Consider the following 25,435-nt stretch of genomic DNA (forward strand, 5'->3'; position numbering starts at 1 on the left):
AGAGTTACAGGGGTTGGGACAAACCATTTAACTCTGACAGGGGTGCTTACAACACTTGGCTTTTATTCATATGGCCTCAACCTGTTTTTTTTTTTTTTTTCTTTTTTATGTTTTTCTATCATTTTAAAATGTATTACCTGAAGTTAGGCTTTCATTTGTTTTGTCACCTACTGAAATCTAATTAGAACAGTGTGTCCGTGTAAGACTGCAAAACAAACAGTGTCACCTTAGTTTAAAAAAAACCCACAGATTTACTGGCGGGTATTAAAACTATGTTACGGCGAGCTTAGAAAATGCTGTGGTAATGCTATTAACATGCTGCATCATAAATGTCATTTTAAATTTTGCCCATAGTTTCAGTATTATATTGACCAAAACTTTTATATATTTCAATTAGAAATTAAAAAAAAAAAACAGATGTCATATTATTTCTAAATCTATAAAATACAATGTAGCCTAGAAACTTATTTATAGGTGGGAATTTCAGTCATCTACTTTACTGCTCATGCTGCATCATATATGTTTGCCCAAAGTTCAACTTTAGGTATTATAGTAACTAAAAACCTTAACATATTTCAAACAAAAACAATTATGAGATGTCATATCATTTCTAAATCTATATTTTGTTTCTACTGTAGAAACTTATTAGAGGTTAGAAATGTCTGTTGTCTACTTTATTGCTTACTAAGCACAGCTCTAAGGACCCTAAGAATTCCATACATTGCATTCTAGTAGCAGCAGCTTCTTTACATTGTGTTAAAAAAATATATAAAGCAACAAAACAGATTGCACAATTATATGTTTCAAAAAGACTTCAGTATAAGCTATTGGTATAAAAATTTGATAAAACATACCTGGCCCATCCATCATCATGTCAACAACCACCTGGTCACTGCGTTTTCCATAAAGGCTATTGGTGCACATTGCCACAACTTGGAGAACATAACTTGTGTTTGGCATTAAATTATATAAAATTGCACCCTACAATGGAAAACAAATACAACACTATTGTAATGTCATGTAATTTTATAGTTGTATAATTCAGTAGAGTCAGTATGGCTTGTACATGTCAGAGAAGATGGCATAATTGAAATAGCTAAAAAACTGTTGTATAATATGTATTCTTCCTTTGTTAGTGACAAGCACCTCTCAATAGCTGGGCAATTATTTCTCAAAAAGTTATATTATGTGTTTTGCAGAGTCAATGATAAGTATACCCTCTTCTAGATAAGATACATTATATGTTTAGGCCGAAAAATTTCATATAGCTCTTAGATTGTAAGCTCTAACAAGCAGGGCCCTCTGATTTCTACTGTATTAAAGTGTATTGTATTTGTACTGTCTACCCTCAAGTTGCAAAGCGCTGTGTAAACTGTTGGCGCTATATAAATCCTATACAATAATAATAATATACAAGGACACAGCTGTCTTGTCACAGAAAGATTAAAGGGGTTGTAAAGGCAGAAGGTTTTTTATCTTAATGCAGGCAGAACAGGGGGGGATCAGTATCGGGGAAGCAATTACAAGAACGATGCCCTGTGTCTGTGTCTCTCCCCGCAGCAGCTGAAAGATGGTAGGAGGGGAAGAAACTGGCTTTCAGCTGCTGCAGAGAGCAGCACCGGGCTTCCTTCTGTAATTGCCCCTCAGCCCAACCGCACTGATTCCCTGTGCTGCTGGGGCCCCCCTGTGTGCCCTACCCTATCAGCGGTCCTGCCAGTCCTTCTGCCCTGCTGCTGGGATTTCCCTGTCCCAGTACCCAACAACTCAGCTGTGATTAATCAGAGAAGGTCAACAGCAAGAGCTGTAAAAAAAAAAAAAAAAAAAAAAAAAAACAAGAAGAAGCCTGGCAATGTTTATCAACAACATTGCTCAGATGTGAAAACATAAAGTTACATTGTATCATTTGTAACTTTCTGTGTTTATCATCCACAGATCAAAGGGATGAACTTCGACCTGCAAATGAAGAGCTAAAGCAACCTTGACAAGTAAAAAAAACATTTTTATAATTAAATGTTTCTTTGTTTAACCCCTTAGTTTACTTGAATCAGCAATAAATTCCGTATTTTTCCTTCTCCTTCATTTGTAAATAACTTTGCAATGCTTTCTACTAAAATCATAATTTTAGTGTTGTTTTAAACACGATAAATTACAGAATAAAAGGCACTGCCTTTTGTTTAGTTTTATTACATTTATTTGTCTAAGGATCGTGAAAAAAAAATATTGTTGCAGGACAATAGTTACAAAAAGAAAGCCTTGTTTGTCCTTAAAAAATCAACGTATTACGTTGTTATGTTTGGTAATGACAACATTATCGCCAAATAAATAAGCTCAAAGCAGAAATTTGAAAATTGCTCTGGTCCAAAAGGGGTACACAGGTGTGAGAGCCAAAATGGTTAAAGGCTAAGTTCACCTTTCTTTAAAAAACAATACATGCACATCTTTTTGCAGATAAAAAAAATGTACATTTATTATTTTTTAAAACCGGAAACCTGCGAAGTATTGCAATCACAATCAGCAGATCGCAGGTGCAATGTCAGACTCCGTACCTTCGTATGATCTGTTATTTTCAGAGCTGTAGGCAGTGTGATTGAACTACGGATGTGCACTGCTGATCAGTGCTCCCGCAGCTCATTCAAAGTACGAGTCCATCTGCAGCAGTAGAGGATGGGACTTTCACTGATTTCTGTGAATTAATGACAAGGATGTGTGGGTAAAGCCCCACACAGCAGTGCTGTTTTCAAAATCTGACCGCCGGTGTGGGGAGAAGAACCCCTGTCCGCTGTCACACTGAGGTGGGGGCAATGAGGGGGAAAGGAGCAGAACAAGAACATGATAAACCTAAATATGGGTGTAACATGTTCTAAAAGGTAAACTTATCATTTAAGTACTTCCTTACCACGCTATAGCTGAAAGATGGCTACAGCGTGGCTCTGTTGTTCCGGGAGGGTGTCCATGTGCATCCAGCGTGCTCTGTAATCGCTGTGTCCTTCTGACACAGCCGATCATAGATCGTGGTAAAGGGCCAATCAAAGCAGCCGTTTACCATGTGATAAGCTGTGTCGAATCACAGCTGATCACAATGTAAACAGAGTTCCTTTTCTCACACGCTGTCACATGTCCACTGTCAGGATTGGACTGTGACAGCGCGTGAGGAAAGTAGAGTCAATCCTGACAGGGGACATGTATAGAGATAATCAGGGAACAAACCATCAGTGCCCTGATTATCAGTGCTGCCCATCAGTGCTGCCCATCAGAGCAGCCCATCAGTGCAGCCCATCAGCGCCCATCAATGCAGCCCATCAGCGCCCATTAGTGCAGCCTATCAGCGCCCTTCAGTGCAGCCTATCAGCGCCCATCAGTGCAGCCTATCAGCGCCCATCAATGCAACCTATCAATGTCCATCAGTGCAGCCTATCAGCGCACATCAGTGAAGGAGAAAAATTACTTATTTGCAAAATTGTTTGTTTTGTTTTTTTCAAATTTTCCGTCTTTTCAGTTTGGGTAGCAAAAAAATTGAAAAACCCAGTGGTGAATAAATATCACCAAAATAGAGCTCTGTCTATCTAAAAAAAAAATGATAAAAATGTCATATGAGTACAGCATTGCATGACCGTGCAATAGTCATTCAAAGTGCAATAGCGCTGAAAGTTATCACTTGTAGCCAGGAAGTAGTTAGTTCCAGGTTGTAGCAGTAGCTTTTTATAGGCTCATTTTCCACAGCTGTAATGTGAAATAGACCTGAATAGCAGATCAGATTCACAGATTGTCGAAAGGCTTACAGGAAAGACATGGCCCCATTCTCTGTCCTAGCAGAGACAGGACCATCTAGCATGGTTAGTCATACAAAGGCTGCCAACAACAATGAAGGCAGTGCAGGGCTTTCTAAATTCAAAAATGTATGTAAAACATTAGTTAATAATTGTGTAAACGCTAAAAATAAAATAAGCGAAAATATTAAAAAGTAATAAGCTTTCCCATTATTTGGATCATGCCACTGTAAAAAAAAAAAAAAAAAAAAACAGGCTTGGCTTACTCTGTTCATAGAGCCAGAACCTAAAGTAGAAGTCACTGGAGAAGACCCTGATTTTGGCAGACGTTTAAGGTCAAAAGACAAAGAATCAAAAAAGGCTAATGTGGAGAGACCTCATTATTTAATTAATCATTATCAACCTGAAAGAACTCAGAGAAGCAAGCGTTGACAGAAAGACCATGAGGTCCAAGAGGTCATGAAGAGTTAAACTAGACCAACTAACAGCCAGACAAGAGGGGCTGTTGGAAAGTGAGTGTAAATGTATTAAAAAGCTGCAATTATTTACTTTGATTTCTGCGTTTTAAGAACTTAAATCATTTCTTTTTTATCCAAGATGAACTTACTAAATCCTGGTAGCCATCTGTGAGATACTCATGTTTGGTTTGGTCTTCCCCTTGTAGTTGTTGATAATAGACTACATATCTCTCAATCACTGCATCATATACAACTCGAGGTCTCTTCCATGTAATGAGAAGGCTTGTGCTATTTTGTGCTTCGGCCTGTAAATCTTCTGGTTCTGAACTGCAAACTAGGATAGATGGAGAGAGGGAGACAGAGAGATAAACATACATGATTTGGATTGAAGAAATTTAAGTGATAAAATTACATTTTTTTTAAATCATTGTTTAAATACACACATATTTATACACACATTGTTTATTAGGCTGATTGAAACTAATGTAAAATGTATTTGTTTAGATATGGCAGAAATGTAAAAAAAAAAGCATATCTTCAATAGCATGGTGTAGAGCTACCCCTATAGGAGCTGCTGGATAGGATGGGTCCACTGTTCTTTGCCTTGACCTTCTCAAGAACCTCAGCCCCTCTGACACACCAGGTTGAGTGTACAAAAATAACATTTTATGGGAATTAGCTAAAAGTAATACTTAATACCCAATTGCATACAAATTGATTAACAGTAGGGGCTGGACATTTAATGGCATTTGGCATCCAGATCAGCGTAAACAGTAGCAAGGCCACCTCAAGAGCAGCAGTGAGCAGAGGTAAATGTGTCCAATGTGTCAATTTTTAGTGACCATTCTATTCCTAGACTGACTAGGTATGCATTTGTCAAAAGAAGAGGAGAATGGTAGTGAAGGGTCAGTAGAACAAAGCTGGCTTGCAGAATATTACTTGGGGGAGGGGCAGTCCTTTCAGATGTTCTTCTGCAGGCTATCTTTGGCCTTTTAAAAAGAATCAGTGTACTTAATGACAGTCCCAGTTTACCTACATTTAGGTACAGTATGAATATGGTATAGTCTCGGCACAGATGCAAGGTGGATTTGGTTCAGATGTGGCAAAGATTTGGTATAATACAGTATTGGTTAATATAGGTGCAGTCTAAGTTTAGAATAAATACGGTATAGAGTGCAGTATGGGTGTAGTATGGATTGGGTACACTTGGTGCCCTGATCTCAATGGTTCATTCCATGCTAGCAGTGTCAGCAATGGGTGAATAGCCCTCTCATCAGTTCCCAGGATGCTGCGGTGACCTGCCACTGTAGAAACAGCCCCTTGATCTCTACCTTAAAAAGGTGAGAAGCGGTGTAAAGCAGAGGGTTAGTGGATGCTCTAGTCTCCCTGTGGCAGCAGAGCAGTTGCTGTGGATGGTGCCACGCTGCCTCCGGGGGTCTTCACTCCCAGTCTCAGGCTTATATCTCTGTTGGTATGGTCTCCAACTGGCAGGCGAATATCCAGATAGAGGTGCTTTTCTTTTTCTAACTCCCTCTGTGCCAAGAGGTAGAACCTTCCCTTGCAGTTTAATCAAAATCATCTCTCCCCCTTTTACTGCCCAGTGCCTATTGGGATCTGCCGTGTAAGAAGTCTTTTCATCCCATTTTATGGCTACCATCTCAAACTACAACTGCACAGTGTCTATAGGGATCTGTAGTGTAAAGAGTCTTTTCATCCCATTTTATGGCTACCATCTCAAACTACAACTGCACAGTGTCTATAGGGATCTGTAGTGTAAAGAGTCTTTTCATCCCATTTTATGGCTACCATCTCAAACTACAACTGCACAGTGTCTATAGGGATCTGTAGTGTAAGGAGTCTTTTCATCCCATTTTATGGCTACAATCTCAAACTACAACTGCCCAGTGTCTATAGGGATCTGTAGTGTAAAGAGTCTTTTCATCCCATTTTATGGCTACCATCTCAAACTACAACTGCACAGTGTCTATAGGGATCTGTAGTGTAAGGAGTCTATTCATTCCATTTTATGGCTGCCATCTCAAACTAAAACTGCCAGGATTCTCAGTTCTGGAGGAGAATGGTGCAACATAACATTAGTATAGTATCTCAGTAGAGGGAGAGAAAAATAAAAAGCAACGTGTCCTTCTCTATATTACTTTAGACCAGCACCTGGCTACAATGGTACGTGCAAAGGTTTTCCAATACAATAAATAGGATATATACAGTGTATATACACTCACCGGCCACTTTATTAGACACACCTGTTCAATTGTTTGGTAACACAAATTGCTAATCAGCCAATCACATTTTAGCAATTTAGGCATCTAGACGTGGCAAAGACAACTTGCTGACATTTAAACTGAGCATCAGAATGGGGAACAAAGGGGCTTTAAGTTTTGAATTTGAACATGGCACGGTTGTTGGTGCCAGATGGGCTACTCTGAGTATTTAAAAAAACTGCTGATCTACTGGGATTTTCACACACAACCATTTCTAGGGTTTACAGAGAATGGTCTGAAAAGAGAAAATATCCAGTGAGTGGCATTTATGTGAATGAAAATGCCTTGTTGATGTCAGAGGTCAGAGGAGAATGGGCAGACTGGTTCGAGATGATTGAAAGGCAACAATAAACACTCGTTACAACCAAGGCATGCAGAATACTATCTCTGAAAACACAACACATCGAACCTTGAAGCACACAGGCTAAAGCAGCAGAAAATCACACCAGGTGCCACTCCTGTCAGCTAAGAACAGGAAACTGAGGCTACAATTCGCACAGGCTCACCAAAATTGAACAATAGAAGATGGAAAAAGGTTGCCTGGCCTGATGAGTCGCAATTTCAGCTGCGACATAAAAGCATGGATCAATCCTGCCTTGTATCAACGGTTCAGGCTGGCGGTGGTGTAATGGTGTGGGGGATATTTTCTTGGTACACTTTGGGCCCCCTAGTACCAATTGAGCATCGTTTAAATGCCACGGCCTACCTGAGTATTGTTGTTGACCATTCCCATCCCTTTATAACTAAAGTGTACTCATCTTCTGATGTTTACTTCCAACAGGATAATGCACCATGTCACAAAGCTCAAATCATCTCAATCTGTTTTTTGAATATGAGAATGAGTTCACTGTACTCAAATGGCCCCCACAGTCACCAGATCTCAATCCAATAGAGCACCTTTGGGATGTGGTGGAGTGGGAGATTTGCATCATAGATGTGCAGCCAACAAATCTGCAGCAACTGTGTGATGCTATCATGTCAAAATGGATCAAAATCTCGGTGGAATGTTTCTAAAACCTTATTGGATCTATGCCATGAAGAATTAAGGCAGTTCTGAAGGCAAATAGGGGTGCAACCCGATACTAGCAAGGTGTACCTAATAAAGTGGTCGGTGAGTATATATATATATATATATATATATATACACACACACACACACACAGTATCTCACAAAAGTGAGTACACCCCTCAGATTTTTGTAAATATTTTATTATAACTTTTCATGTGACAACGCTGAAGAAATGACACTTTGCTGCAATGTAATGTAGTGAGTGTGCAGCTTGTATAACAGTGTAAATTTGCTGCCCCCTCAACATAACTCAACTCACAGTCATTAATGTCTAAACCTCTGGCAACAACACCCCTAAGTGAAAATTTGGAGCCCAATGTGTCAATATTTTGTGTGGCCACCATTATTTTCCAGCACTGCCTTAAACCTCTTGGGCATGGAGTTCACCAGAGCGTCACAGGTTGCCACTGGAGTCCTCTTCCACTCCTCCATGATGACATCACGGAGCTGGTGGATGTTAGAGACCTTGCGCTCCTCCACCTTCCTTTTGAGGATGCCCCACAGATGCTCAATAGGGTTTAGGTCTGGAGACATGCTTGGCCAGTCCATCGTCTTTACCCCCAGCTCCTTTAGCAAAACAGTGTTTGTCTTGGAGGTGTGTTTGGGGTCGGTATCATGTTTGAATACTGCCCTGCGGTCCAGTCTCCGAAGGGAGGGGATCATGCTCTGCTTCAGTATGTCACAGTAGATGTTGGCATTCATGGTTCGTTCAATGAACTGTAGCTCCCCAGGGCTGGCAGCACTCATGCAGCCCCAGACCATGGCACTCCCACCACCATGCTTGACTGTAGACAAGACACACTTGTCTTTGTACTCCTCACCTGGTTCCCGCCACACACGCTTGACACCATCTGAACCAAATATGTTTATCTTGGTCTCATCAGACCACAGGACATGGTTCTAGTAACCCATGCTCTTAGTCTGCTGGTCTTCAGCAAAACATTTGCGGGCTTTCTTGTGCATCATCTTTACAAGAGGCTTCCTTCTGGGATGACAGCCATGCAGACCAATTTGATGCAGTGTGTGGTGTATGGTCTGAGCACTGACAAGCTGACCCCCCACCCTTTTAACCTCTGCAGCAATGCTGGCAGCACTCATATGTCTATTTCCCAAAGACAACCTCTGGTATTTGACGCTGAGCACGTGAACTCAACTTCTTTGGTGGACCCTGGCAAGGCCTGTTCTGAGTGGAACCTGTCCTGTTAAACCGCTGTATGGTCTTGGCCACCATGCTGCAACTCAGTTTCAGGGTCTTGGCAATCTTCCTATAGCCTAGGCAATCTTTATCTAGAGCAACAATTCTTTTTTCAGATCCTCAGAAAGTTCTTTGCCATTCACATCTGAGATCTTGTAACACAAGTCAAACGACACAGGGGAGGGAAAATGGCGAATTGGGCCCAATTTGGACATTTTCAATTAGAGGTATACTCACTTTTGTTGCCAGGGTTTAGACATTAATGGCTGTGTGTTGAGTTATTTTGAGGGGACAGCAAATTTACACTGTTATACAAGCTGTACACTCACTACTTTACATTGTAGCAAAGTGTAATTTCTTCAGTGTTGTCACATGAAAAGATATAATAAAATATTTACAAAAATGTGAGGGGTGTACTCACTTTTGTGAGATACTGTGTATATATATATATATATATATATATATATATATACAGTATATACTGTACATATACACATACATAACTATATATATTTTCCATTTTTATACAACATCAACATAAAACTCAGCCTTTTAAAGAGAAGAGAGACCTACAATCTAATTTAATGTCATACAAGTGCACACATGCACACACTCTTGGACCATTTTGGATTATATGCCAATTAACCTACCTACATGTAATTGATTTTGATTAACTATAATTTTTAGTTTATTCAGCCAACAAGTTGACTTTAAAAAGCAAAAATAAATAGTAAGTAATGTGGAGGAGCATTATGTAAGATTAATTCTAGTGCAATCTGCAATCTACATTTTAGACACTAGAGGGCACTGTATAACAACAGATATATTGCAAGGTATATAATAAAGCTACTTCAAACCTGCAGGGCTTATACATACTAGTATTATTTATCATATTTACATAGTGCTAACATATTATGCAGCATTTTACAGAGTCCAAAGAACTAGAACATAAGCTCTTGCCCGCCAAAGGTGCTTAAAATCTAATGTTATACCACATTTGTTTACATACCAATTAGCCTGCCTGTGTGTTTAGGATACACAGGTAAACACATTTGGATAGTATCCCTGGTGAGACTCAAAACCAGGACCTGGAGCTTTAAGTAAAAAGTGCTAACCATGTAGCCATTATGTTGGGTTTGAAAAAAATCCTTCCCTCAGACTCTTCTTCTCAACAAACCAAAAAAATAAAACGCAACATACTGTACATCACTGCCACCCTCAGCTCCTGACTTTCCCACCATATGCTCTGATTTCTTTATTCCCCTCCCCCACCATCAGCATAGTATAAGAATAATATACAGTTATATAGAAACTACTCTACATTATTCTTATTATTATAGAGCAGTGGTCCTCAACTCCGATCCTCGGGACCCACTAACAGGCCAGGTTTGCAAGATAACTAAATTACATCACAGGTGATCTCATTTGCTGCTCAGTGATTGCAGTATTCTAGTCTGCATCTCCCCAAGGTAATACTTAAAATCTGGCCTGTTAGTGGGCCCCGAGGACCGGAGTTGAGGACCACTGTTATATAGGATGTATATAGCGCCAACATTTAGCGCAGAGCTTTGCAACGTTAGGGCAAATAGTATATTTACAATACAATTCAATACAGGAGGGATCAGAGGGCCCTGCTCATTAGAGCTTACAATCTAAAAGGTAAGGGTCAAGTGATACAAAAGGTAATAACTTTGGGGGATGAGTTGATGGAGAAAATAAAAGTACAGTTGCTGGTGGAGGCAGGATAGGCTTCTCTAAATGTGGATTGAGTAGGAGGTAGTTGGACAGATTGGGGTAGGGAATTCCAAAGGATGGGAGAGGCTCAGGAGAAGTCCTGGGTGAGCATAGGAGGAGATGACAAGGGAACTAGAGAGCAGGAGGTCTTGGAAGGAACAGAGAGATGGTTTGGTTGGTATTTTGAGATTAGGTTAGTGATGTAGCTGGGGGCCGAGTTGTGGATGATTTTGTAAGTTATTGTTAGTATTTTGAATGTAATTTGTTGTGTAAGTGGCAGCCAATGAAGGGATTGGCAGAAAGGGGTAGCAGGCATTGAGCGGTTTGTACATATGAGAAGTCACAGGACAAGTTTGAAAGATTTGAATTATTTTTTACAGAGTTGTAACATATGGAATAGATAGCATTATCTATATATCAGTTTTTTTTCAGTAATTCAAAATTGTATATATTGCAAAACACAAAACTCAAAACATCAAATTGAAAATGTTAAAACGGAGCTCCACCCAAAAGGGGAAGCTCCGCTTGTTTGCTTCCTCCCTCCCCTCCCCTCCACTGCCACATTTGGCACCTTTTGGTGGGGAGGGGGGACCTCACTGTTGCCTCCTTACCCTCCGTCCTTCCCCTGCCGCCGAGCCATTCACAAAATGCAGCGCACTTTATGCATGCTCAATAGGGAACCAGCGGTGAAGCCGCAAAGCTTCACTGCCAGTTTCCCTTACAAGTAATGGCCACAGCACCCGAGAGCCGATTGAAAAATCTGCTGGGTGTCGACATTACGGGATCCTTGGACAGGTAAGTGTCCTATTAAAAGTCAGCAGCTACAGTATTTGTAGCTGCGTTTTTTTAATTTTTTGGTGAGGGGACTGGAACTCTGCTTTAATAATTATAATTGTAATTTGACTGTCACTAAAAGAATTTAGAAAACACGTGCAGCAAGTGAAAAAAAAAACATTCCCAAATGAAAGAACCTAAAACTTCAAATGGAATTTTTTCATAATTATGTTTGTAATTTGACTGACAGTGAAAGAAATGAGGAAATGTAGGCAGCAAGTCGAAATAAAATATTCCCAAATGAAAGACCCCCAATCAGCAATTGGTAATTTTAACTAACACTGTAAGAAATCAGCAAACATGCATGTATGTCAAAAGAAAACATACCCAAATCAAAGAAAAGGCAAATTAAAGCAGAACTTAAAGTGTAACTGAAGACAAAACCTTTAGGATAGAGCGGAGAGGGATTAGAACACTTATTCCATTTGTATCACTGTATATGTCCCTATGTCCCTGGAATATTCTCTCTATCACCCTCTCTATTTTTCTGTTTACCATTATCATTGAAAGTGAAAGTAAAAACAGAAAAAAAAAAATCACAAATTTTGGGTTCTCTTCTGAAAAGTGATACATGGGTAATTTTCCAATGGGGACATTAGTTCTGGTGACCTTGGGGGCCCCAAAGAATTCCCTTAAATTGCAGGGATATCCTCTCACTTCTTGTTTTGGCTATCGGAAAGGAAGTAAAGGTAAATCTCTTCAATGAGACACAGATAGCAAAAAAAAAAAAAAAAATACCCGATAGTGGGTTTAACCCTCCCTTACTTTGCCAGATAGCAAGCAATCGTGCTGCAAGTTTCAAAATGATTTCCTAAGCTATTGCTACACTTGCCAGGCTTCACAAGTTTGTTGCAGCAAGTCCACATTGCATGACTCCAGATCAACCGCTTAAAAACATCCCCACAGCATGATGCTGCCATCACCATGCTTCACTGTAGGGATGGTATTGGCCAGGTGATGAGCGGTGCCTGGTTTTCTCCAGACATGACGCTTGCCATTCAGACCAAAGAGTTAAATCTTTGTTTTATCAGACCCGAACATTTTGTTTCTCATGGTCTGAGAGTCCTTCAGTTGCCTTTTGGCAAACTACAGGCAGGCTGCCATGTGCGTTTTACTGAGAAGTGGCTTCGGTCTGGCCACTCTACCATACAGGTCTGATTGGTGGAGTGCTGCAGAGATGGTTGTTCTTCTAGAAAGGTTCTTCTCTCTCCACAGAGAAATACTGGAGCTCTGTCAAAGTGACCATCAGGTTCTTGGTCACCTCCCTGACTAAGGCCTTTCTATCCCAATCACTCAGTTTGGCTGGGTGACCTGCTCTAGGATGAGTCCTGGTGGTTCCAAACTTCTTCCATTTACAGATGATAGAGGCCACTGTGCTCATTGGGACCTTCAATGCTGCAGAAATGTTTCTGTACCCTTCCCCAGATCTGTGCCTCGATACAATCCTGTCTTGGAGGTCTACAGACAATTCCTTGGACTTCATGGCTTGGTTTGTGCTCTGACATACACTCTCAACTGTGGGACCTTATATAGATAGGTGCATACCTTTTTAAATCATGTCCTATCAACTGAATTTACCACAGGTGGACTCCAATTAAGTTGTAGAAACATCTCAAGGATGATCCGTTCAAAACAGGATGCACCTGAGCTCAATTTGAGTGTCATGGCAAGGGCTGTAAATACTTATGTACTTGTGATTTTTTATTTTTTTTTTATAAATTTGCAAAGATTTCAAACAAACTTCTTCCACGTTGTCATTATAGGGTATTGTTTTTAGAATTTTGTGGAAAATAATGAATATAATCTATTTTGGAATAAGGCTGTAACATAAAATATGTAAAAAGTGTGAAAAAAATTTGTATACACTGGTAGTATATACCCACTCGTGCCAAACAGTGTAATAAACGCTAATATTAGTATAATAAGCAGCTGCTGTGTCAACTAATAGGTAAGTGATGATGGATGCTATGCTCCAAGCAGATAACAGCACTTGCTTATACTGTAATTTCAATTCCAAAATAAACAGCAATTATGTTAAAAGGTAAGTGATAAATGCTCAATAAGCTATAATTATTAAATACATAAACAAGCATATAGAATGCAAAAAGTACCAAACGTACAAAGTGCAGAGTGTAATCCAAGTAAACTGTAAATTATTAGCAAGTGGTAACTGCCAGCAACCAGATTTCGAACAAGTACAAGTTTGTATAAAATGCAAAATGCAGTCATTGCAAGCTAAAAATGATGTAACATTGCAATCCAAACAAATGTGACCTTTTGAATTTGGTGGCCAATAGCAATCAGTTTGCTATCCAGTTTGCATAAAGTGCCATTACCGCATTCAAAGCCAAAGTGAGCTTTCGGTTTATGATATTGGTAATGATAATTTCTTATTTACTGCAGATAAGTATTGTGCTCAACCAAATCTGTAGTATCTAGTTGTATCAAGTATGTACCCATGCTCTTCAAGTACTCTCATGTGTCCCCCAGTTCAAGGTAACTTACGGGATAAAGCTGAACTTCCACCAAGATAGGTCTAAAAAAAGCACCTCCACAAGCAGGGCAGTATTGCATTCCTTGTATCTGAATTGTCCTCTGATTAACAACTCCTCCGGCTCAAATAAATACATCAAGGAAAGAGAAAACAGTAGAATCTACGTAGTGTACATCGCAAGGTATTTTGTTTGAAAACAGTTAAAAACACCAATACCTACTATTACGCCTAGTCCTCCTCCTCTCCTGGTCTCGGTGAGGGTAAGGAGCATATCCACCAAACCTAATGACATCACAGCCCTTGCCCAATGCATTTAACCACTTCAATACCGGGCACTTTCACCCCTTCCTGCCCAGGCCAATTTTCAGCTTTTAGCGCTGTTGCATTTTGAATGACAATTGCGCGGTCATGCAACACTGTTCCTAAACCAAATTTATGTCATTTTCCCCCCCACAAACAGAGCTTTCTTTTGGTGGTATTTGATCACCGCAAGGTTTTTTCTTTTTTGCTAAACAAATAAAAAAAGACTGAAAAGTTTGAAAAAAAAAAAAGTTTTTTGTTATACAATTTTGTAAATAGATATGTTTTTTCCTGCACTGATGAGCACTGATGAGGCCGCACTGACAGGCACTGATGGGGTGGCACTAATATGCAGCACTGATTGGCACTGATAGGTAGCACTGATATGAACCATTGGTGGGCACTGATAGGCAGCACTGCTGGGCACTGATGGGCACTGATAGGTGGCACTGATGTGCAGCACTGATGGACACTAATGGGCACTGATAGGCGGCACTGGTGGGCAATAATGGGCACTGGTGGGCGGCACTGATAGATGGCAATGATGGGCACTGGTGGGCAGCACTGATGGGGAGGGCACTGGTGGGCAGCACTGATGGGGAGGGCACTGGCGGGCTCCCTGAGCCCTGATTGCCATCCCTGGTGGCCATGGTGGGCATCCCTGGGGTCATGGGTGGGCATCCCTGGTGGTTCTAGTGGCACCCCCCAAGGGTCTGCACTGGTAATCAATGCTCTGATTACCAGTGCAGACCCCCCCCTGTCAGGAGAGCCGCAGATCGGCTCTCCTCTACTCGTGCCTTTCAGGCACGAACTAAGAAAAGTCGATCAACGGCTCTTCCTGTGTACTATGTGACCAGCTGTGATTGGACACAGCTGGTCATATGGTGTGTCAGAGTGACACGCTGCATCACCAATCGCCGCTCTGCGCACCCCCGGTCAGCATAATGCAACCACCTTCCCGCCGTCATTTGCCTATAGGGCCGGCGAGAATTGGTTAATCACTTAAACTTCCTCAGAAGCAGTCAGTCAGAGCTGGTGAGTTAGCCAAACTGGGGTAACACAACAAAGCATTTGAAGAAGCATTACATACTGAAAAGATTTGGTTGAGCACAAAACTTATCTGTGGTAGATATATAAACTGTATATATACAGTATCTCACAAAAGTGAGTACACCCCTCATATTTTCGTAATTATTTAATTATATATTTTCATGTGACAACACTGAAGAAATGACACTTTGCTACAATGTAAAGTAGTGAGTGTACAGCTTGTACAAAAGTGTAAATTTGCTGTCCACTCAAAATAACTCAACACACAGCCATTAATATCTAAACCGCTGGTAACAAAAGTGAGTACACCCCTAATTGAATGCCAATTTCTCCAGGGTGCCCACCGGATCTATTGCAATACACTCAAATGGTACCTCAATAATAGACAGAGGTACCAAGAGATTTCTAAAGTGCAACACTGGAGGAGTTAGTTGATAAGTTGACATTAACCACATTACCTTCAGCCGTGACCTCTGGCTAGTAGAACTGGTCTGTTATCTGTGCCTATGTTTTCTCAGCAACTAGGTGACCTTCCAATACATCATTGTGAACCAGGTAAAGTACCATACATCCAAAGTTTGGAGGACCAGAAACTAATCCACAAATTCGCCCCAGACTTTGGTAACTTTGTACAGCAAATCATGATCCCTCATTTGGGTGTTGCCAAATGCACCCCTTGACACATCCAGGTTAGGATCTGTTTGACTAGAAGAACCCTCCCCTTCATCCTCCTCAGACATCACCTATTGTGGGGTTTCCTCTTCATTTTCTCCAGTTATAACCTGCATAAGAGGGGATTCTTCATTTAGGAGTCACCTTAGCCTGTAGACTGCCTACCACTGCTAACACCTCATCAGCACTGTCCAGTCCTTCAATGGTAATAGAATGGTTACAGTTCAAAGTCCTCTGCTCATATAATCCTATAGTTGTGGTCGGCTAATTAATGATGATTAGAACCTGCAGGTATGGATAAGTCGGTGTGGTGTGCCGGAACCGACGTAGGGGGTAGGCCTGTAAATAAAAGAGGGCCCACCCGAGGGATAGAGTATTAAAAAAGGGTGAAGGTGGGTGGGGTGACAGCGTGTGACGCGGCAGGCGGGGAGGGGAGGAGCAGCGTCTTAAAGGCACGCTAGCTCCTCCCACAAATATAGGCCTGCGGCCTAACACTTGTGGTCGGCTAATTAATGATGATTAGAACCTGCAGGTATGGATAAGTCGGTGTGGTGTGCCGGAACCGACATAGGGGGTAGGCCTGTAAATAAAAGAGGGCAAAAAGTAAGCGGTAAACACACTAATACTGTCACAACTCACGATACAAGAATCTTGAAGGCTAACCTTACCTCTTTCCCCGGGTGAGGGGTGTATGTGTGGAAAATAGCTGATTCCCATCGCCCTGGTTATAATTATGTGCCCTGGCGTATTGGCACTAGAAGCAGCTGAAGCCGCCCCTGTTCTGAATGAATGTCCGGAATGCGAAGAGGGGTCCCAGCCTAATTCAATGCACAACGAGCGAATGTAAAACATAAATTAAGTAGTGGTTAGGGGACTACCTGTCAGGGAAAATAGCGGAGAGCGGCTGGGAGAGTCCCGAGCTGGAAGATTTTCAGGATTCCAATTAGGCACCAGTTAACCTCGGTCGGGTAGACGGGGATGCCAACGGATGGTATGACTGCCCGGCCTTTGAACGTCGGAGTGAAAGGACAGCGGTCCTCTACCTACCTAACCTCTCGAGGAGGCACGATTGCCTAGCCGACCGGGTTGCAAAGGTGAAATCCCGGGACCAAGAGCCCATGGACTAATAAATGGAAGTTGATGACTAGGAAGTACGAGGTTCGAATGGTGACGTGTCCAGTACGCCAGAAGGTCCGGTATTCCCATCTAAGGGCAGCGCTTGATGTCTCATGATGCTCTCCCTACCAAACCTACAATACCTTCTTCACTGGGCAACCCTGAGGAAAGGAGAAAGGCTTGGAGCAGATGACAAAGCGTGGATTGTACGCTAGACAAAGTAAAGTTTGCCCGTGTTATAGAGAAGTCTGAGCTAAAAGGTGGCAAAAACAGCGAATGCGACCATGGTGAACTGAACGACCGTGTAAGACAAGTTCAATTGAGAACCTTGGAAGATGGTCAAGGCTCTGGCGTGAGTCCTCCTGGTGTCCGCAGATACGGCCACCCGGGACAATTGTCACCGTGAGCCAAAAACCGGGCTAGCCCAGGATCAACTTAACGAACTTGGGGAACTTGTGAATATCGCCAAAGAGGAAGAACTGACCGGTGGCTGCCTCCCAGGTCAGCCAGCGAACCAGCCTCATGATGATCAAAGAAGATGAACGGCCCTACTTGATCTCGTCTCGGCTGCCTAGTTGATACTAATACTTCACAGCCATACCTGTCCAGGATTGCCCCATGCGAAAGCCGGCGTTACTATCAGGTAAAACCCTAATAAGGCCGAAGTCTCACGAGAGGCGGATAAGTCAAGAGACCCAACCGGCCAACAAACACCTAAAGAAGAGTTTATGAGTGCTGCCAACCCGGTAACGGCGGCTGCGTCCGTCCAGACGTAGAGGGTTCGCCAAATGTGGAGGATCGGGCGGATCCCGGTGGGATGAACATGGAGACCCCATGCTGGTGTACCAGGAATACCAATCACATAGCCAGGACTACCCTAGCCGGGGAATCTGAGCGTCCAAGGTTCATCTGGAAGGCCCGTTGATAAGCCCAACAGCCTAGAAATAAATGATCTACCTTGGGGAATAATGCGCGTTGCAGAATTCAAGGAACCAACCAGAATGAAGATCCTTACGAATAAGTTCCAACTAGTAGGAACTTAACTACTTCCTAGCGAAACGCCCGAGTTTGACCACGGGGAGACTAGACTGTGTGGCGTGGAACGAGTGTGACGCCTAAGAGGACTAGTCTAGTGGTGGGTACAGTAGTCTAGTCTAGTGACAGGGGGACGCCTAAGGTAGTGACGGTGCTACAGTGCCAAGGGATTGACAGGGTTGCAGTCGCTATGTGCGACCAACAGGAAATCATCCACGTGATGAAACATCGTGGGGCATCTAGAGAAAAAGAGGAGGAACCAGCAGGGAGTCTCAGCAAGTGACGAAACTTCCCAGGCTACTCAAGGCCCCAAACGTGAGACTAACAGGAAGGAACATACTACTGCCCTTGACACCATGAACAAGGAAGGACAAATGGGTAGCAATTCAAGGCGTAGGGGTGACGGACTAACTGAGCCATGCGGCCCTACCTGCCTTCAAGTTGGCTTGGATGGCATGACCAGGGTGAAAATGGTAAGGAGAGAATAGGTAGATAGAATGAGGGTAAATACAGGCTCGGGTTAGTGGACGAACGAAGAGCAGACCGATAATGACAAGATGTTTATTGGAATATGCGCTGGTGGCTACCCCAATAGAGTTTGGCGGCATAGCAGGCCCATGGACCTGGCATGGGCCCAAGGCATATGGAACAGATGTGCAGCAGACTGCAGGCACTAAAATTACAGGCACCTCCATAAGGGTTAAAGCACAATTGAGCCAAACAAATGACGGGACGACCAAGCCTGTCCCTTAGGCTACGTAGATCGGGTTTGCTAACTCCTCCATGAGGAACCAGGAAAGGAGGGATCAGCCTCCGAGGGGCACAGGTCGGCAGTAGGAGAGGTGGAGGAGCAGACTGCCTAAGCCTGCGAAAAATGCCTGAAAAATAGTTCTGAGCCCAAGAGGCTCCAGTGAGAACGGACGTAAAACTGGGCCAAGCTGCCACTGCTTGCTGATACAGATTGTGGAAGTCGAAGGACAAGAAAACCCCCGTACTGCCGCCTAAGTCAACCACCACAAGAAGTTAAAACCTAATACCTTCCGGCATTGCAACGCACGGAGCACGCAATGTCCCTGTGGATGCCGAAGGCTAGGACAAAATCTGGTATGGAAGCTTGTAGAGTCTTGGGTCTCCGGCCTTCATCATGATGGCCGAATCACCGTAACTGTACACCCAGTTTCCTACATCAACTAGGGAGGCAGATAGTAAGGAAACCAGGTACACGTCCACCCCTCAAAAATGTCCTAGCAGAGTGCTGGGGGGACAATGTGCCGGGGAAAAGATTGGGGAAGCAGAAGGGAAGAAAGGCGAGGCTGGGGGCCTACTCCATCAGTTGTTAGAAGTGAGAGCCTGCAACGGCTTAGAGGGAAGTGGGACCATGTGGGATGGTCAGCGTTTCCAGTTTGGACAGTCAGACACTGTTTGATTGTAGTGATCAGAAGATGGAGTCTAGCGTCCTTTAATGTCCGTCCGAGCCCCCCCCCGAGAGCTGGTACCCAGTCCAGGAACCCCAGGATGTGCTGAGAGCTGTACACAGGATACAGCCTCCTTGCCGTAGCTGAAAAGGGGAGCCCGTATGGCTAAAAACAGACGAAGTCCTGGGGATGGTCCAGGGTCTTACAAGGGGCCTGGCGTGGAAGGTTCTCGGAATTCCCTGGGGGTACCAGTTCTCACAGGGGTGGTAGGCCTAGCGGGTGTGCCTGGAGGGGATGACCCTTCGCCTACGATGACTGCTTGAGACATGCTGAAAAGAGAAAATAACACACAAGAAAAATTGGTTAAACAAACACCGTTGAGCTAAAACAGAACTGGCTGGCTAACTAGTGCCGAGGCGAAAGCTGACTACCCCGTGACAGGTGAGGCCCTGCTAGTTGCCGAGCGGCAGATGAGAGGCTCTATCTATGATTTGGGCGTGGGGCACGAGCCACTAGCGTGGTGGCGGGGGGTTGGCCTCTCGGTGACTGGTAAAAGATTAACGTGTGGCCGTGACAGGTGAGGCCCTGATTATGACCCCAAGAGATGGGTGGATGCGAGGCACTAACTATGATTTGGCCCGAGGGCGAAAAAATCTCCGTGTTGAGATTGGGGTGTTGGCCTCGCGGGACCAGCTACCAGGGAGACTAAGGCCAGCGCCTAGCCCTAAATAGCCAGTTCTCTAACCCTATACGGAGGCTTGATGAAAGGGTAGAGCAACATAACGAAGTAGTAGTAGTACACACGGAAGTAGCGTACGTGGTGTAGTAGTATAACAGCGGCACCACATGCGTATAGGAAGTCAAGTAGTGTAGCAGTGTAACCGTAGCACGGCGGTGGTAACAGCGTAGGTAGTGAAACAATAGTGTATGGTAGTCATGTGGTGGGAATAGTATCAATGGTGATATAGCGTGGCCGTATGGTAGCGTCCATGGTAGTGACATGCATGACGGCATGTAAGCAATGGTGCATGAAGGAATGATATTGGCAGCGCCTCTGTAGGTGTAAGCAGTAGCGCGTGCGGTGGAAATAGAAAATGTGGCAGTATATACCGTCATGGTGCACACAGTACCGGCATAGCAGTGTATCGGCACGCAGTAGTTGTGGTATTTAACAGTATAGCCGTGTAGCTGAAACAGTAGAACACGACATGGGAGTGAAGTGGCACGAAAAGCAGTAGACCAAAAGATAACAGCAGTAACAGTAGTGTGACAATACATAGCAGCAGTACCCATGGAAATAGTATTACGGAGTAGTATGCCTAGTACCAATAGAGTAACAATACCCGTGTTGACAATAGTGTTAGAGTAGCAATGCCCAAGGCAAATAGTATAGCAGAGTAGCAGTACCCCTGGTAGCAACAGTATTAAGGTAGCCGTGCCTATAGTAACAATAGTATAAGAGTATCAACCCAAAGCACGAGTATCAGTAGTAGCAGTACCCCTAGTCACGACAGTATTAGAGCGGCAGTACCATGGTAACAAGGCAGTGTCCATAGGCAGGGCAACAGAACCCAAAGTAGCAAAATAGAAAATAACAGTAGAAGTACACAGCTAGTACAGTGGTACGGACAGAAAGAGTAGAAAGAAGCAGGGCCGTGGCCTGGTGCAGGCAAGGCAGAAAACAAGACCCCCCAGAGACCCTCGTATGAAGTGTAGCCGTGGCCTGGAGCAGGCAAGGCAGAATCAAGCCCCCGCAGGACCCCCCCAGTAACATCCCCCCCCCCCCCCAGCAGTACCTGCCGCCCGGCGGCCGGACGGACGGACGGCCGCCCGAGCGGAAGATGACGGTGCATGAGGCTGGAAGCAAGCTGCAGGCAGGCCGGGAGGAAACAGCGGTGGTGGCGGGGGCGTCAGCGGAGTGGCGGTGTCGGCCGTCAGCGGAGATGGCGGAGCCGGCCGTGACAGCGGAGATGGCGGTGTCGGCCGTGTCAGCGGAGATGGCGGGGGCAGCGGCGGCTGCTGCCCAACCGGAAGTTCGGCTGTCCGGGGTGACAGCGTGTGACGCGGCAGGCGGGGAGGGGAGGAGCAGCGTCTTAAAGGCACGCTAGCTCCTCCCACAAATATAGGCCTGCGGCCTAACACTTATAAAAAAGAGGACAGTCCCACCCCACTATGATATCATGCAATAGGTTGGGTACAACCCCAACCCCCTCTGTATGGCCCCTGACTCCATCGGTTTCTCCTGTAAGAGGCACTGAGCCTGGATATGGCCCTGGGAGTGACACCGCCAACACAGCAGGTTCTAACTTCTTTGTGCTACAGCCATGCTCTGGGACACTAGGGTCATCACTCTCTGCCTCTCCTGAGTGCTGGTCTCTGGGGGTGTAGCTGGCTATCCTATTGCCTCTTGGGCAATCAGGAAGGAATTGCTTTCCCCCACTGGGGCAAACTTGATTGTTCTTTATTGTTTTTTTTGCCTTCCTCTGGATCAACTGTGGGTATTGGATAGTGTATATGGAGGTTTTCTATATGTTTGTGTTGTTTTTTTTCCATGTTGGTTGAACTGCATAGACGTGTTACCTGAAGATAGGTTAAGATTTCCCCCTCAAGTTTGGCATAATCTTTGGTGTCAGTTCCTGGCAGGTCATAATAGACCTTCTGCGATTCTCCCTACAGGATAATGAGATTGACCTACTGGTCCTGAGACCATCTCTCTTTCTCGGCTGTGCTTTCAAACATAGTTAGGAAGGCCCCACGTCATAAAGAGGGGTGAGTTTTTGGAAAAAATTGCTGGTCCTTGCTGTCACAGGGTTGCTAGGGGCAACAACCACCTTCAAACAGTCCGCTAGATGGGTCAACTAGACCTGCACAGAATCCTTCTGAGCCTCCAGCTACGCTGCCTGGGTCTGCTGAGTCTGTATAAATAGAGCCAAAGTCTCCTTATGATGGTAGTTGGCTTCTGCATAGGCCTACCGCTGGGCCGCTGTAGCCTTAACCAGGGCTTTTATCATCTCTTCAAATGCTCTTTCAGTGGCTTGCAGTGCCTGTGCCGCACTGACATACTACATCTAAAGATGGCACTGGCCCTTTCAATGCCACTTTTTTGCTTCAAAAGAGTTTTCCTGGCTAGATTGCCCACATCCTCTACCAGTTGTGATATTCTGGGGTCCTGGATCACCAGCTAGACAACTTTGTAAAAGCAAGAAGTGTTTTATTTTTCCAAAACAAGCAAACAAAAATAATATAATTCCCGTGCTTACTGGAATGGTATAATTATTTTATTTAAGAAAGCTGCTTGCACCAAAAATATGTATCCCCTCCTTTTTATAGGGTCAACAGTTATTTTGCCATAAATTGCGCTAAATATAAAACCAAACTTTTAAAAAATGTATAGTGTATCCCTCCAATGAAGTGATTACTCAGCCACTGATATCCTGTAGATGTGCTTGACAGTATACCCAAACAATAAAAAATTTGTGATCAATCAAGTCAAATTGAGTAATCAAAAATGTACATAAAAAATAAATCAAATAATATTTGAAAAATATAAAATAATATATAAAATGGGATAAAGAAAAATATGAAATAATTAGACATTGTCCATTATATTTAAAGTCTCTCAAATAACAAAAATGACTTTCTTCAGCATCCAAAAACACAAACATCCCATAAACTATGCACCAAATAAAACTTACCACCAGTAACACTTATCTCTTAAGAGGGATATAAAGTCACTGCTTGTGTCAGGGGTTCTCAGAAAAGGTCACCACAGCCAGCAGTGTCTCAACAATGAACAGCATACAGCTCTTCTTCCCAAGCTCCCCCTCACACCTCACGGACCCCTGCCACCTGCTGACTGCTTCCTACCCTTTACAGCCCTCTCTCACAAATTGGTCAACCCATACAGGACCAAGATACCCGTAGTCAGGGTTGGAGGTTCTTTCCTACCCAAAAATCTCTCCAAACCTCTGAATTCCAGGTCCAATATCAGGACTTACCGATCCCATGAAAACTGTAAATCAGTTTTCTTCTTTCTAACCAAATCACCTCAGAACCCCTCTCCCTGCATGCGTGAGACCCCTGAGTGCTTAAAAAAAATGTCTCTTCTCGTCCCCCTTAAAGAGAGCACAACTCAACAAAGGAAACAGGTATATCCCATCCAGGACCAATTCCTGGCGTCCTGTGCGATACATATTATAAACAGGGTTTTATTGCATAATTACACATGAATATGATATTTATATTAAGAAGACTACAGTAAGCCTTAAGCAGTACAAATTATTTGTATTTCTGTTATACAAGAAAATTTCCTTTTGAGGTAATTAAATATTTAGAAATTACTGAAATCTGCCATGCCTTTATAGAAAAAGAATGTAAAAATAATAAGACTGTATAAAGTAAGAGTTACTTAAAGCTGAGTTCCACCCAAAAGTGGAACTTCCGCTCATCTGCTTCCTCCCCCTCCGGTGCCACATTTGGCACCTTTCAGGGGGGAGGGGGGAATGGGTACCTGTTTTTGACAGGTACCCTTCCCCACTTCCGGAAGACAGTGCTGAGGCGCTGCCCCTCGGACGTTTGGCCCCCCTCCTCCTTCCCCACCGCTGAGTCAATTAGAAAGCGCAGTGCGCTTCGCTCATGCACAGTAGGGAGTCGGCTGTGAAGCCAAAAGGCTTCACTGCCGGTTTCCCTCAGAACGAATAGTGGCGGCTGCACGGGAAGCTGATCCGAAAATCAGCTGGGGTGATGACATCGCAGGCCCCCTGGATAGGTAAGTGTCTATATATTAAAAGTCAGCAGCTACAGTATTTTCTCCCCAGCTGGAACACCTCTTTAAAGAAGGTCAAGATCTAGACACAGTGAAGACATAATGCGAAACTATGCATTGCTTTGCATTGCATTGTAATAATACTGAGAACATGCCTGGAGGCATGAATGACGCCCTGGCTCTGGTTTAGTCAACATCCATTATCAGAAAGCCACACAATACTTGTTAAACTGGGAAATATTTTTGAACCTGTCCATCTACTGTCCACCCATCTATTGAACTTAGACATATACAATGACAGACTCTTGCAACCTTAATGGATCTTTGACATTTTCTAACACATGACTTTGTACTAATAAACTAACATCTGCAGCAATGACTAGCTTACTGAAACATGAAGAACACCTGGTGCCACTATACCAGGCTATTTTATTTATGTTTAATGTAAGGTCTATTACTATAGATAAGGCTGGCCATACACTATACAATTTTCTTGTTCAACTTTCCTTTAGATTTACCAAAACCATGTAATATAGGGTCAAACCTAAACACTTTCAATTTGTATGCAGTCAGGCAGGCCCTTTCACTACATAGTTTAAGGTAAATCTAAAGGAAATTGAATAAGAAAATTGTATAGTGTATGGCCAGCCTAAGTGATACGCATTTTTGATGCAGCAAGCAAACCCTGTCCTTTGCAGGTACCAAGTACTGTATATAAAGCACTACATTACACAGTGTTAGAAGTTGGGTATCCTAACTCTTTGAAGCACTGAAGCCTTAACAGATATTAGAGTTTGCTGGAATAAAACCACCCAGCATGAACTGGGGCAGTATGAGGGCAGTTGTACATAGTAATGTGTGGTGTGCTTTTAAAATAACTTTGTGATATTTTTTTTGACAGATTTGAAATTCACAGTATTCTACAAGGACATTTATAATTCAAGGTGCTGATTAAACAAAGCAGTTGATTTTGCTAGAACCCTTTAGGTTGCTCAAGCATGATTAAAATGCTCACATTTAGGAAATCCTTGAATGTCAGCTTTCCTTGGAGCATCACGTATCTAATCTAAAACACCCTTTACCGCCACCAAAAAAAGCTTCATTATATCTCTGCTAGTTTGATTTGCTATGATTTGGTTGTGAACTATTCCAACAGATTATTTTGACAGAACCTTTAAAAATATTTTGAAATTCCAGTTTAGGCCTTGAGAAACCTATTGTACTGCGGTCCCGTTTCCTCTCTCCCATTGAC

At 43.3% G+C, this 25,435-nt stretch overlaps 1 protein-coding gene across 5 annotated transcripts in view; it reads right to left on the reverse strand.

The window, feature by feature from the left end:
- Window positions 1–25,435, reverse strand: part of PTPRZ1 (protein tyrosine phosphatase receptor type Z1) — a 343,724-nt gene that overhangs the window by 132,696 nt on the left and 185,593 nt on the right. For all 5 annotated transcript variants that reach the window (XM_082256061.1, XM_082256065.1, XM_082256064.1 and 2 more), the window contains exons 9-10: window positions 4,375–4,559; window positions 855–981 (exon numbers count right to left, since the gene is read on the reverse strand). In XM_082256061.1, the coding sequence (XP_082112187.1) occupies window positions 855–981; window positions 4,375–4,559 (312 nt within the window). The remainder of the gene's footprint in view (window positions 1–854; window positions 982–4,374; window positions 4,560–25,435) is intronic.

This window comes from Pelophylax lessonae, assembly GCF_965119305.1.
Source record: "Pelophylax lessonae genome assembly, chromosome: 4".
Taxonomy (NCBI): domain Eukaryota; kingdom Metazoa; phylum Chordata; class Amphibia; order Anura; family Ranidae; genus Pelophylax; species Pelophylax lessonae.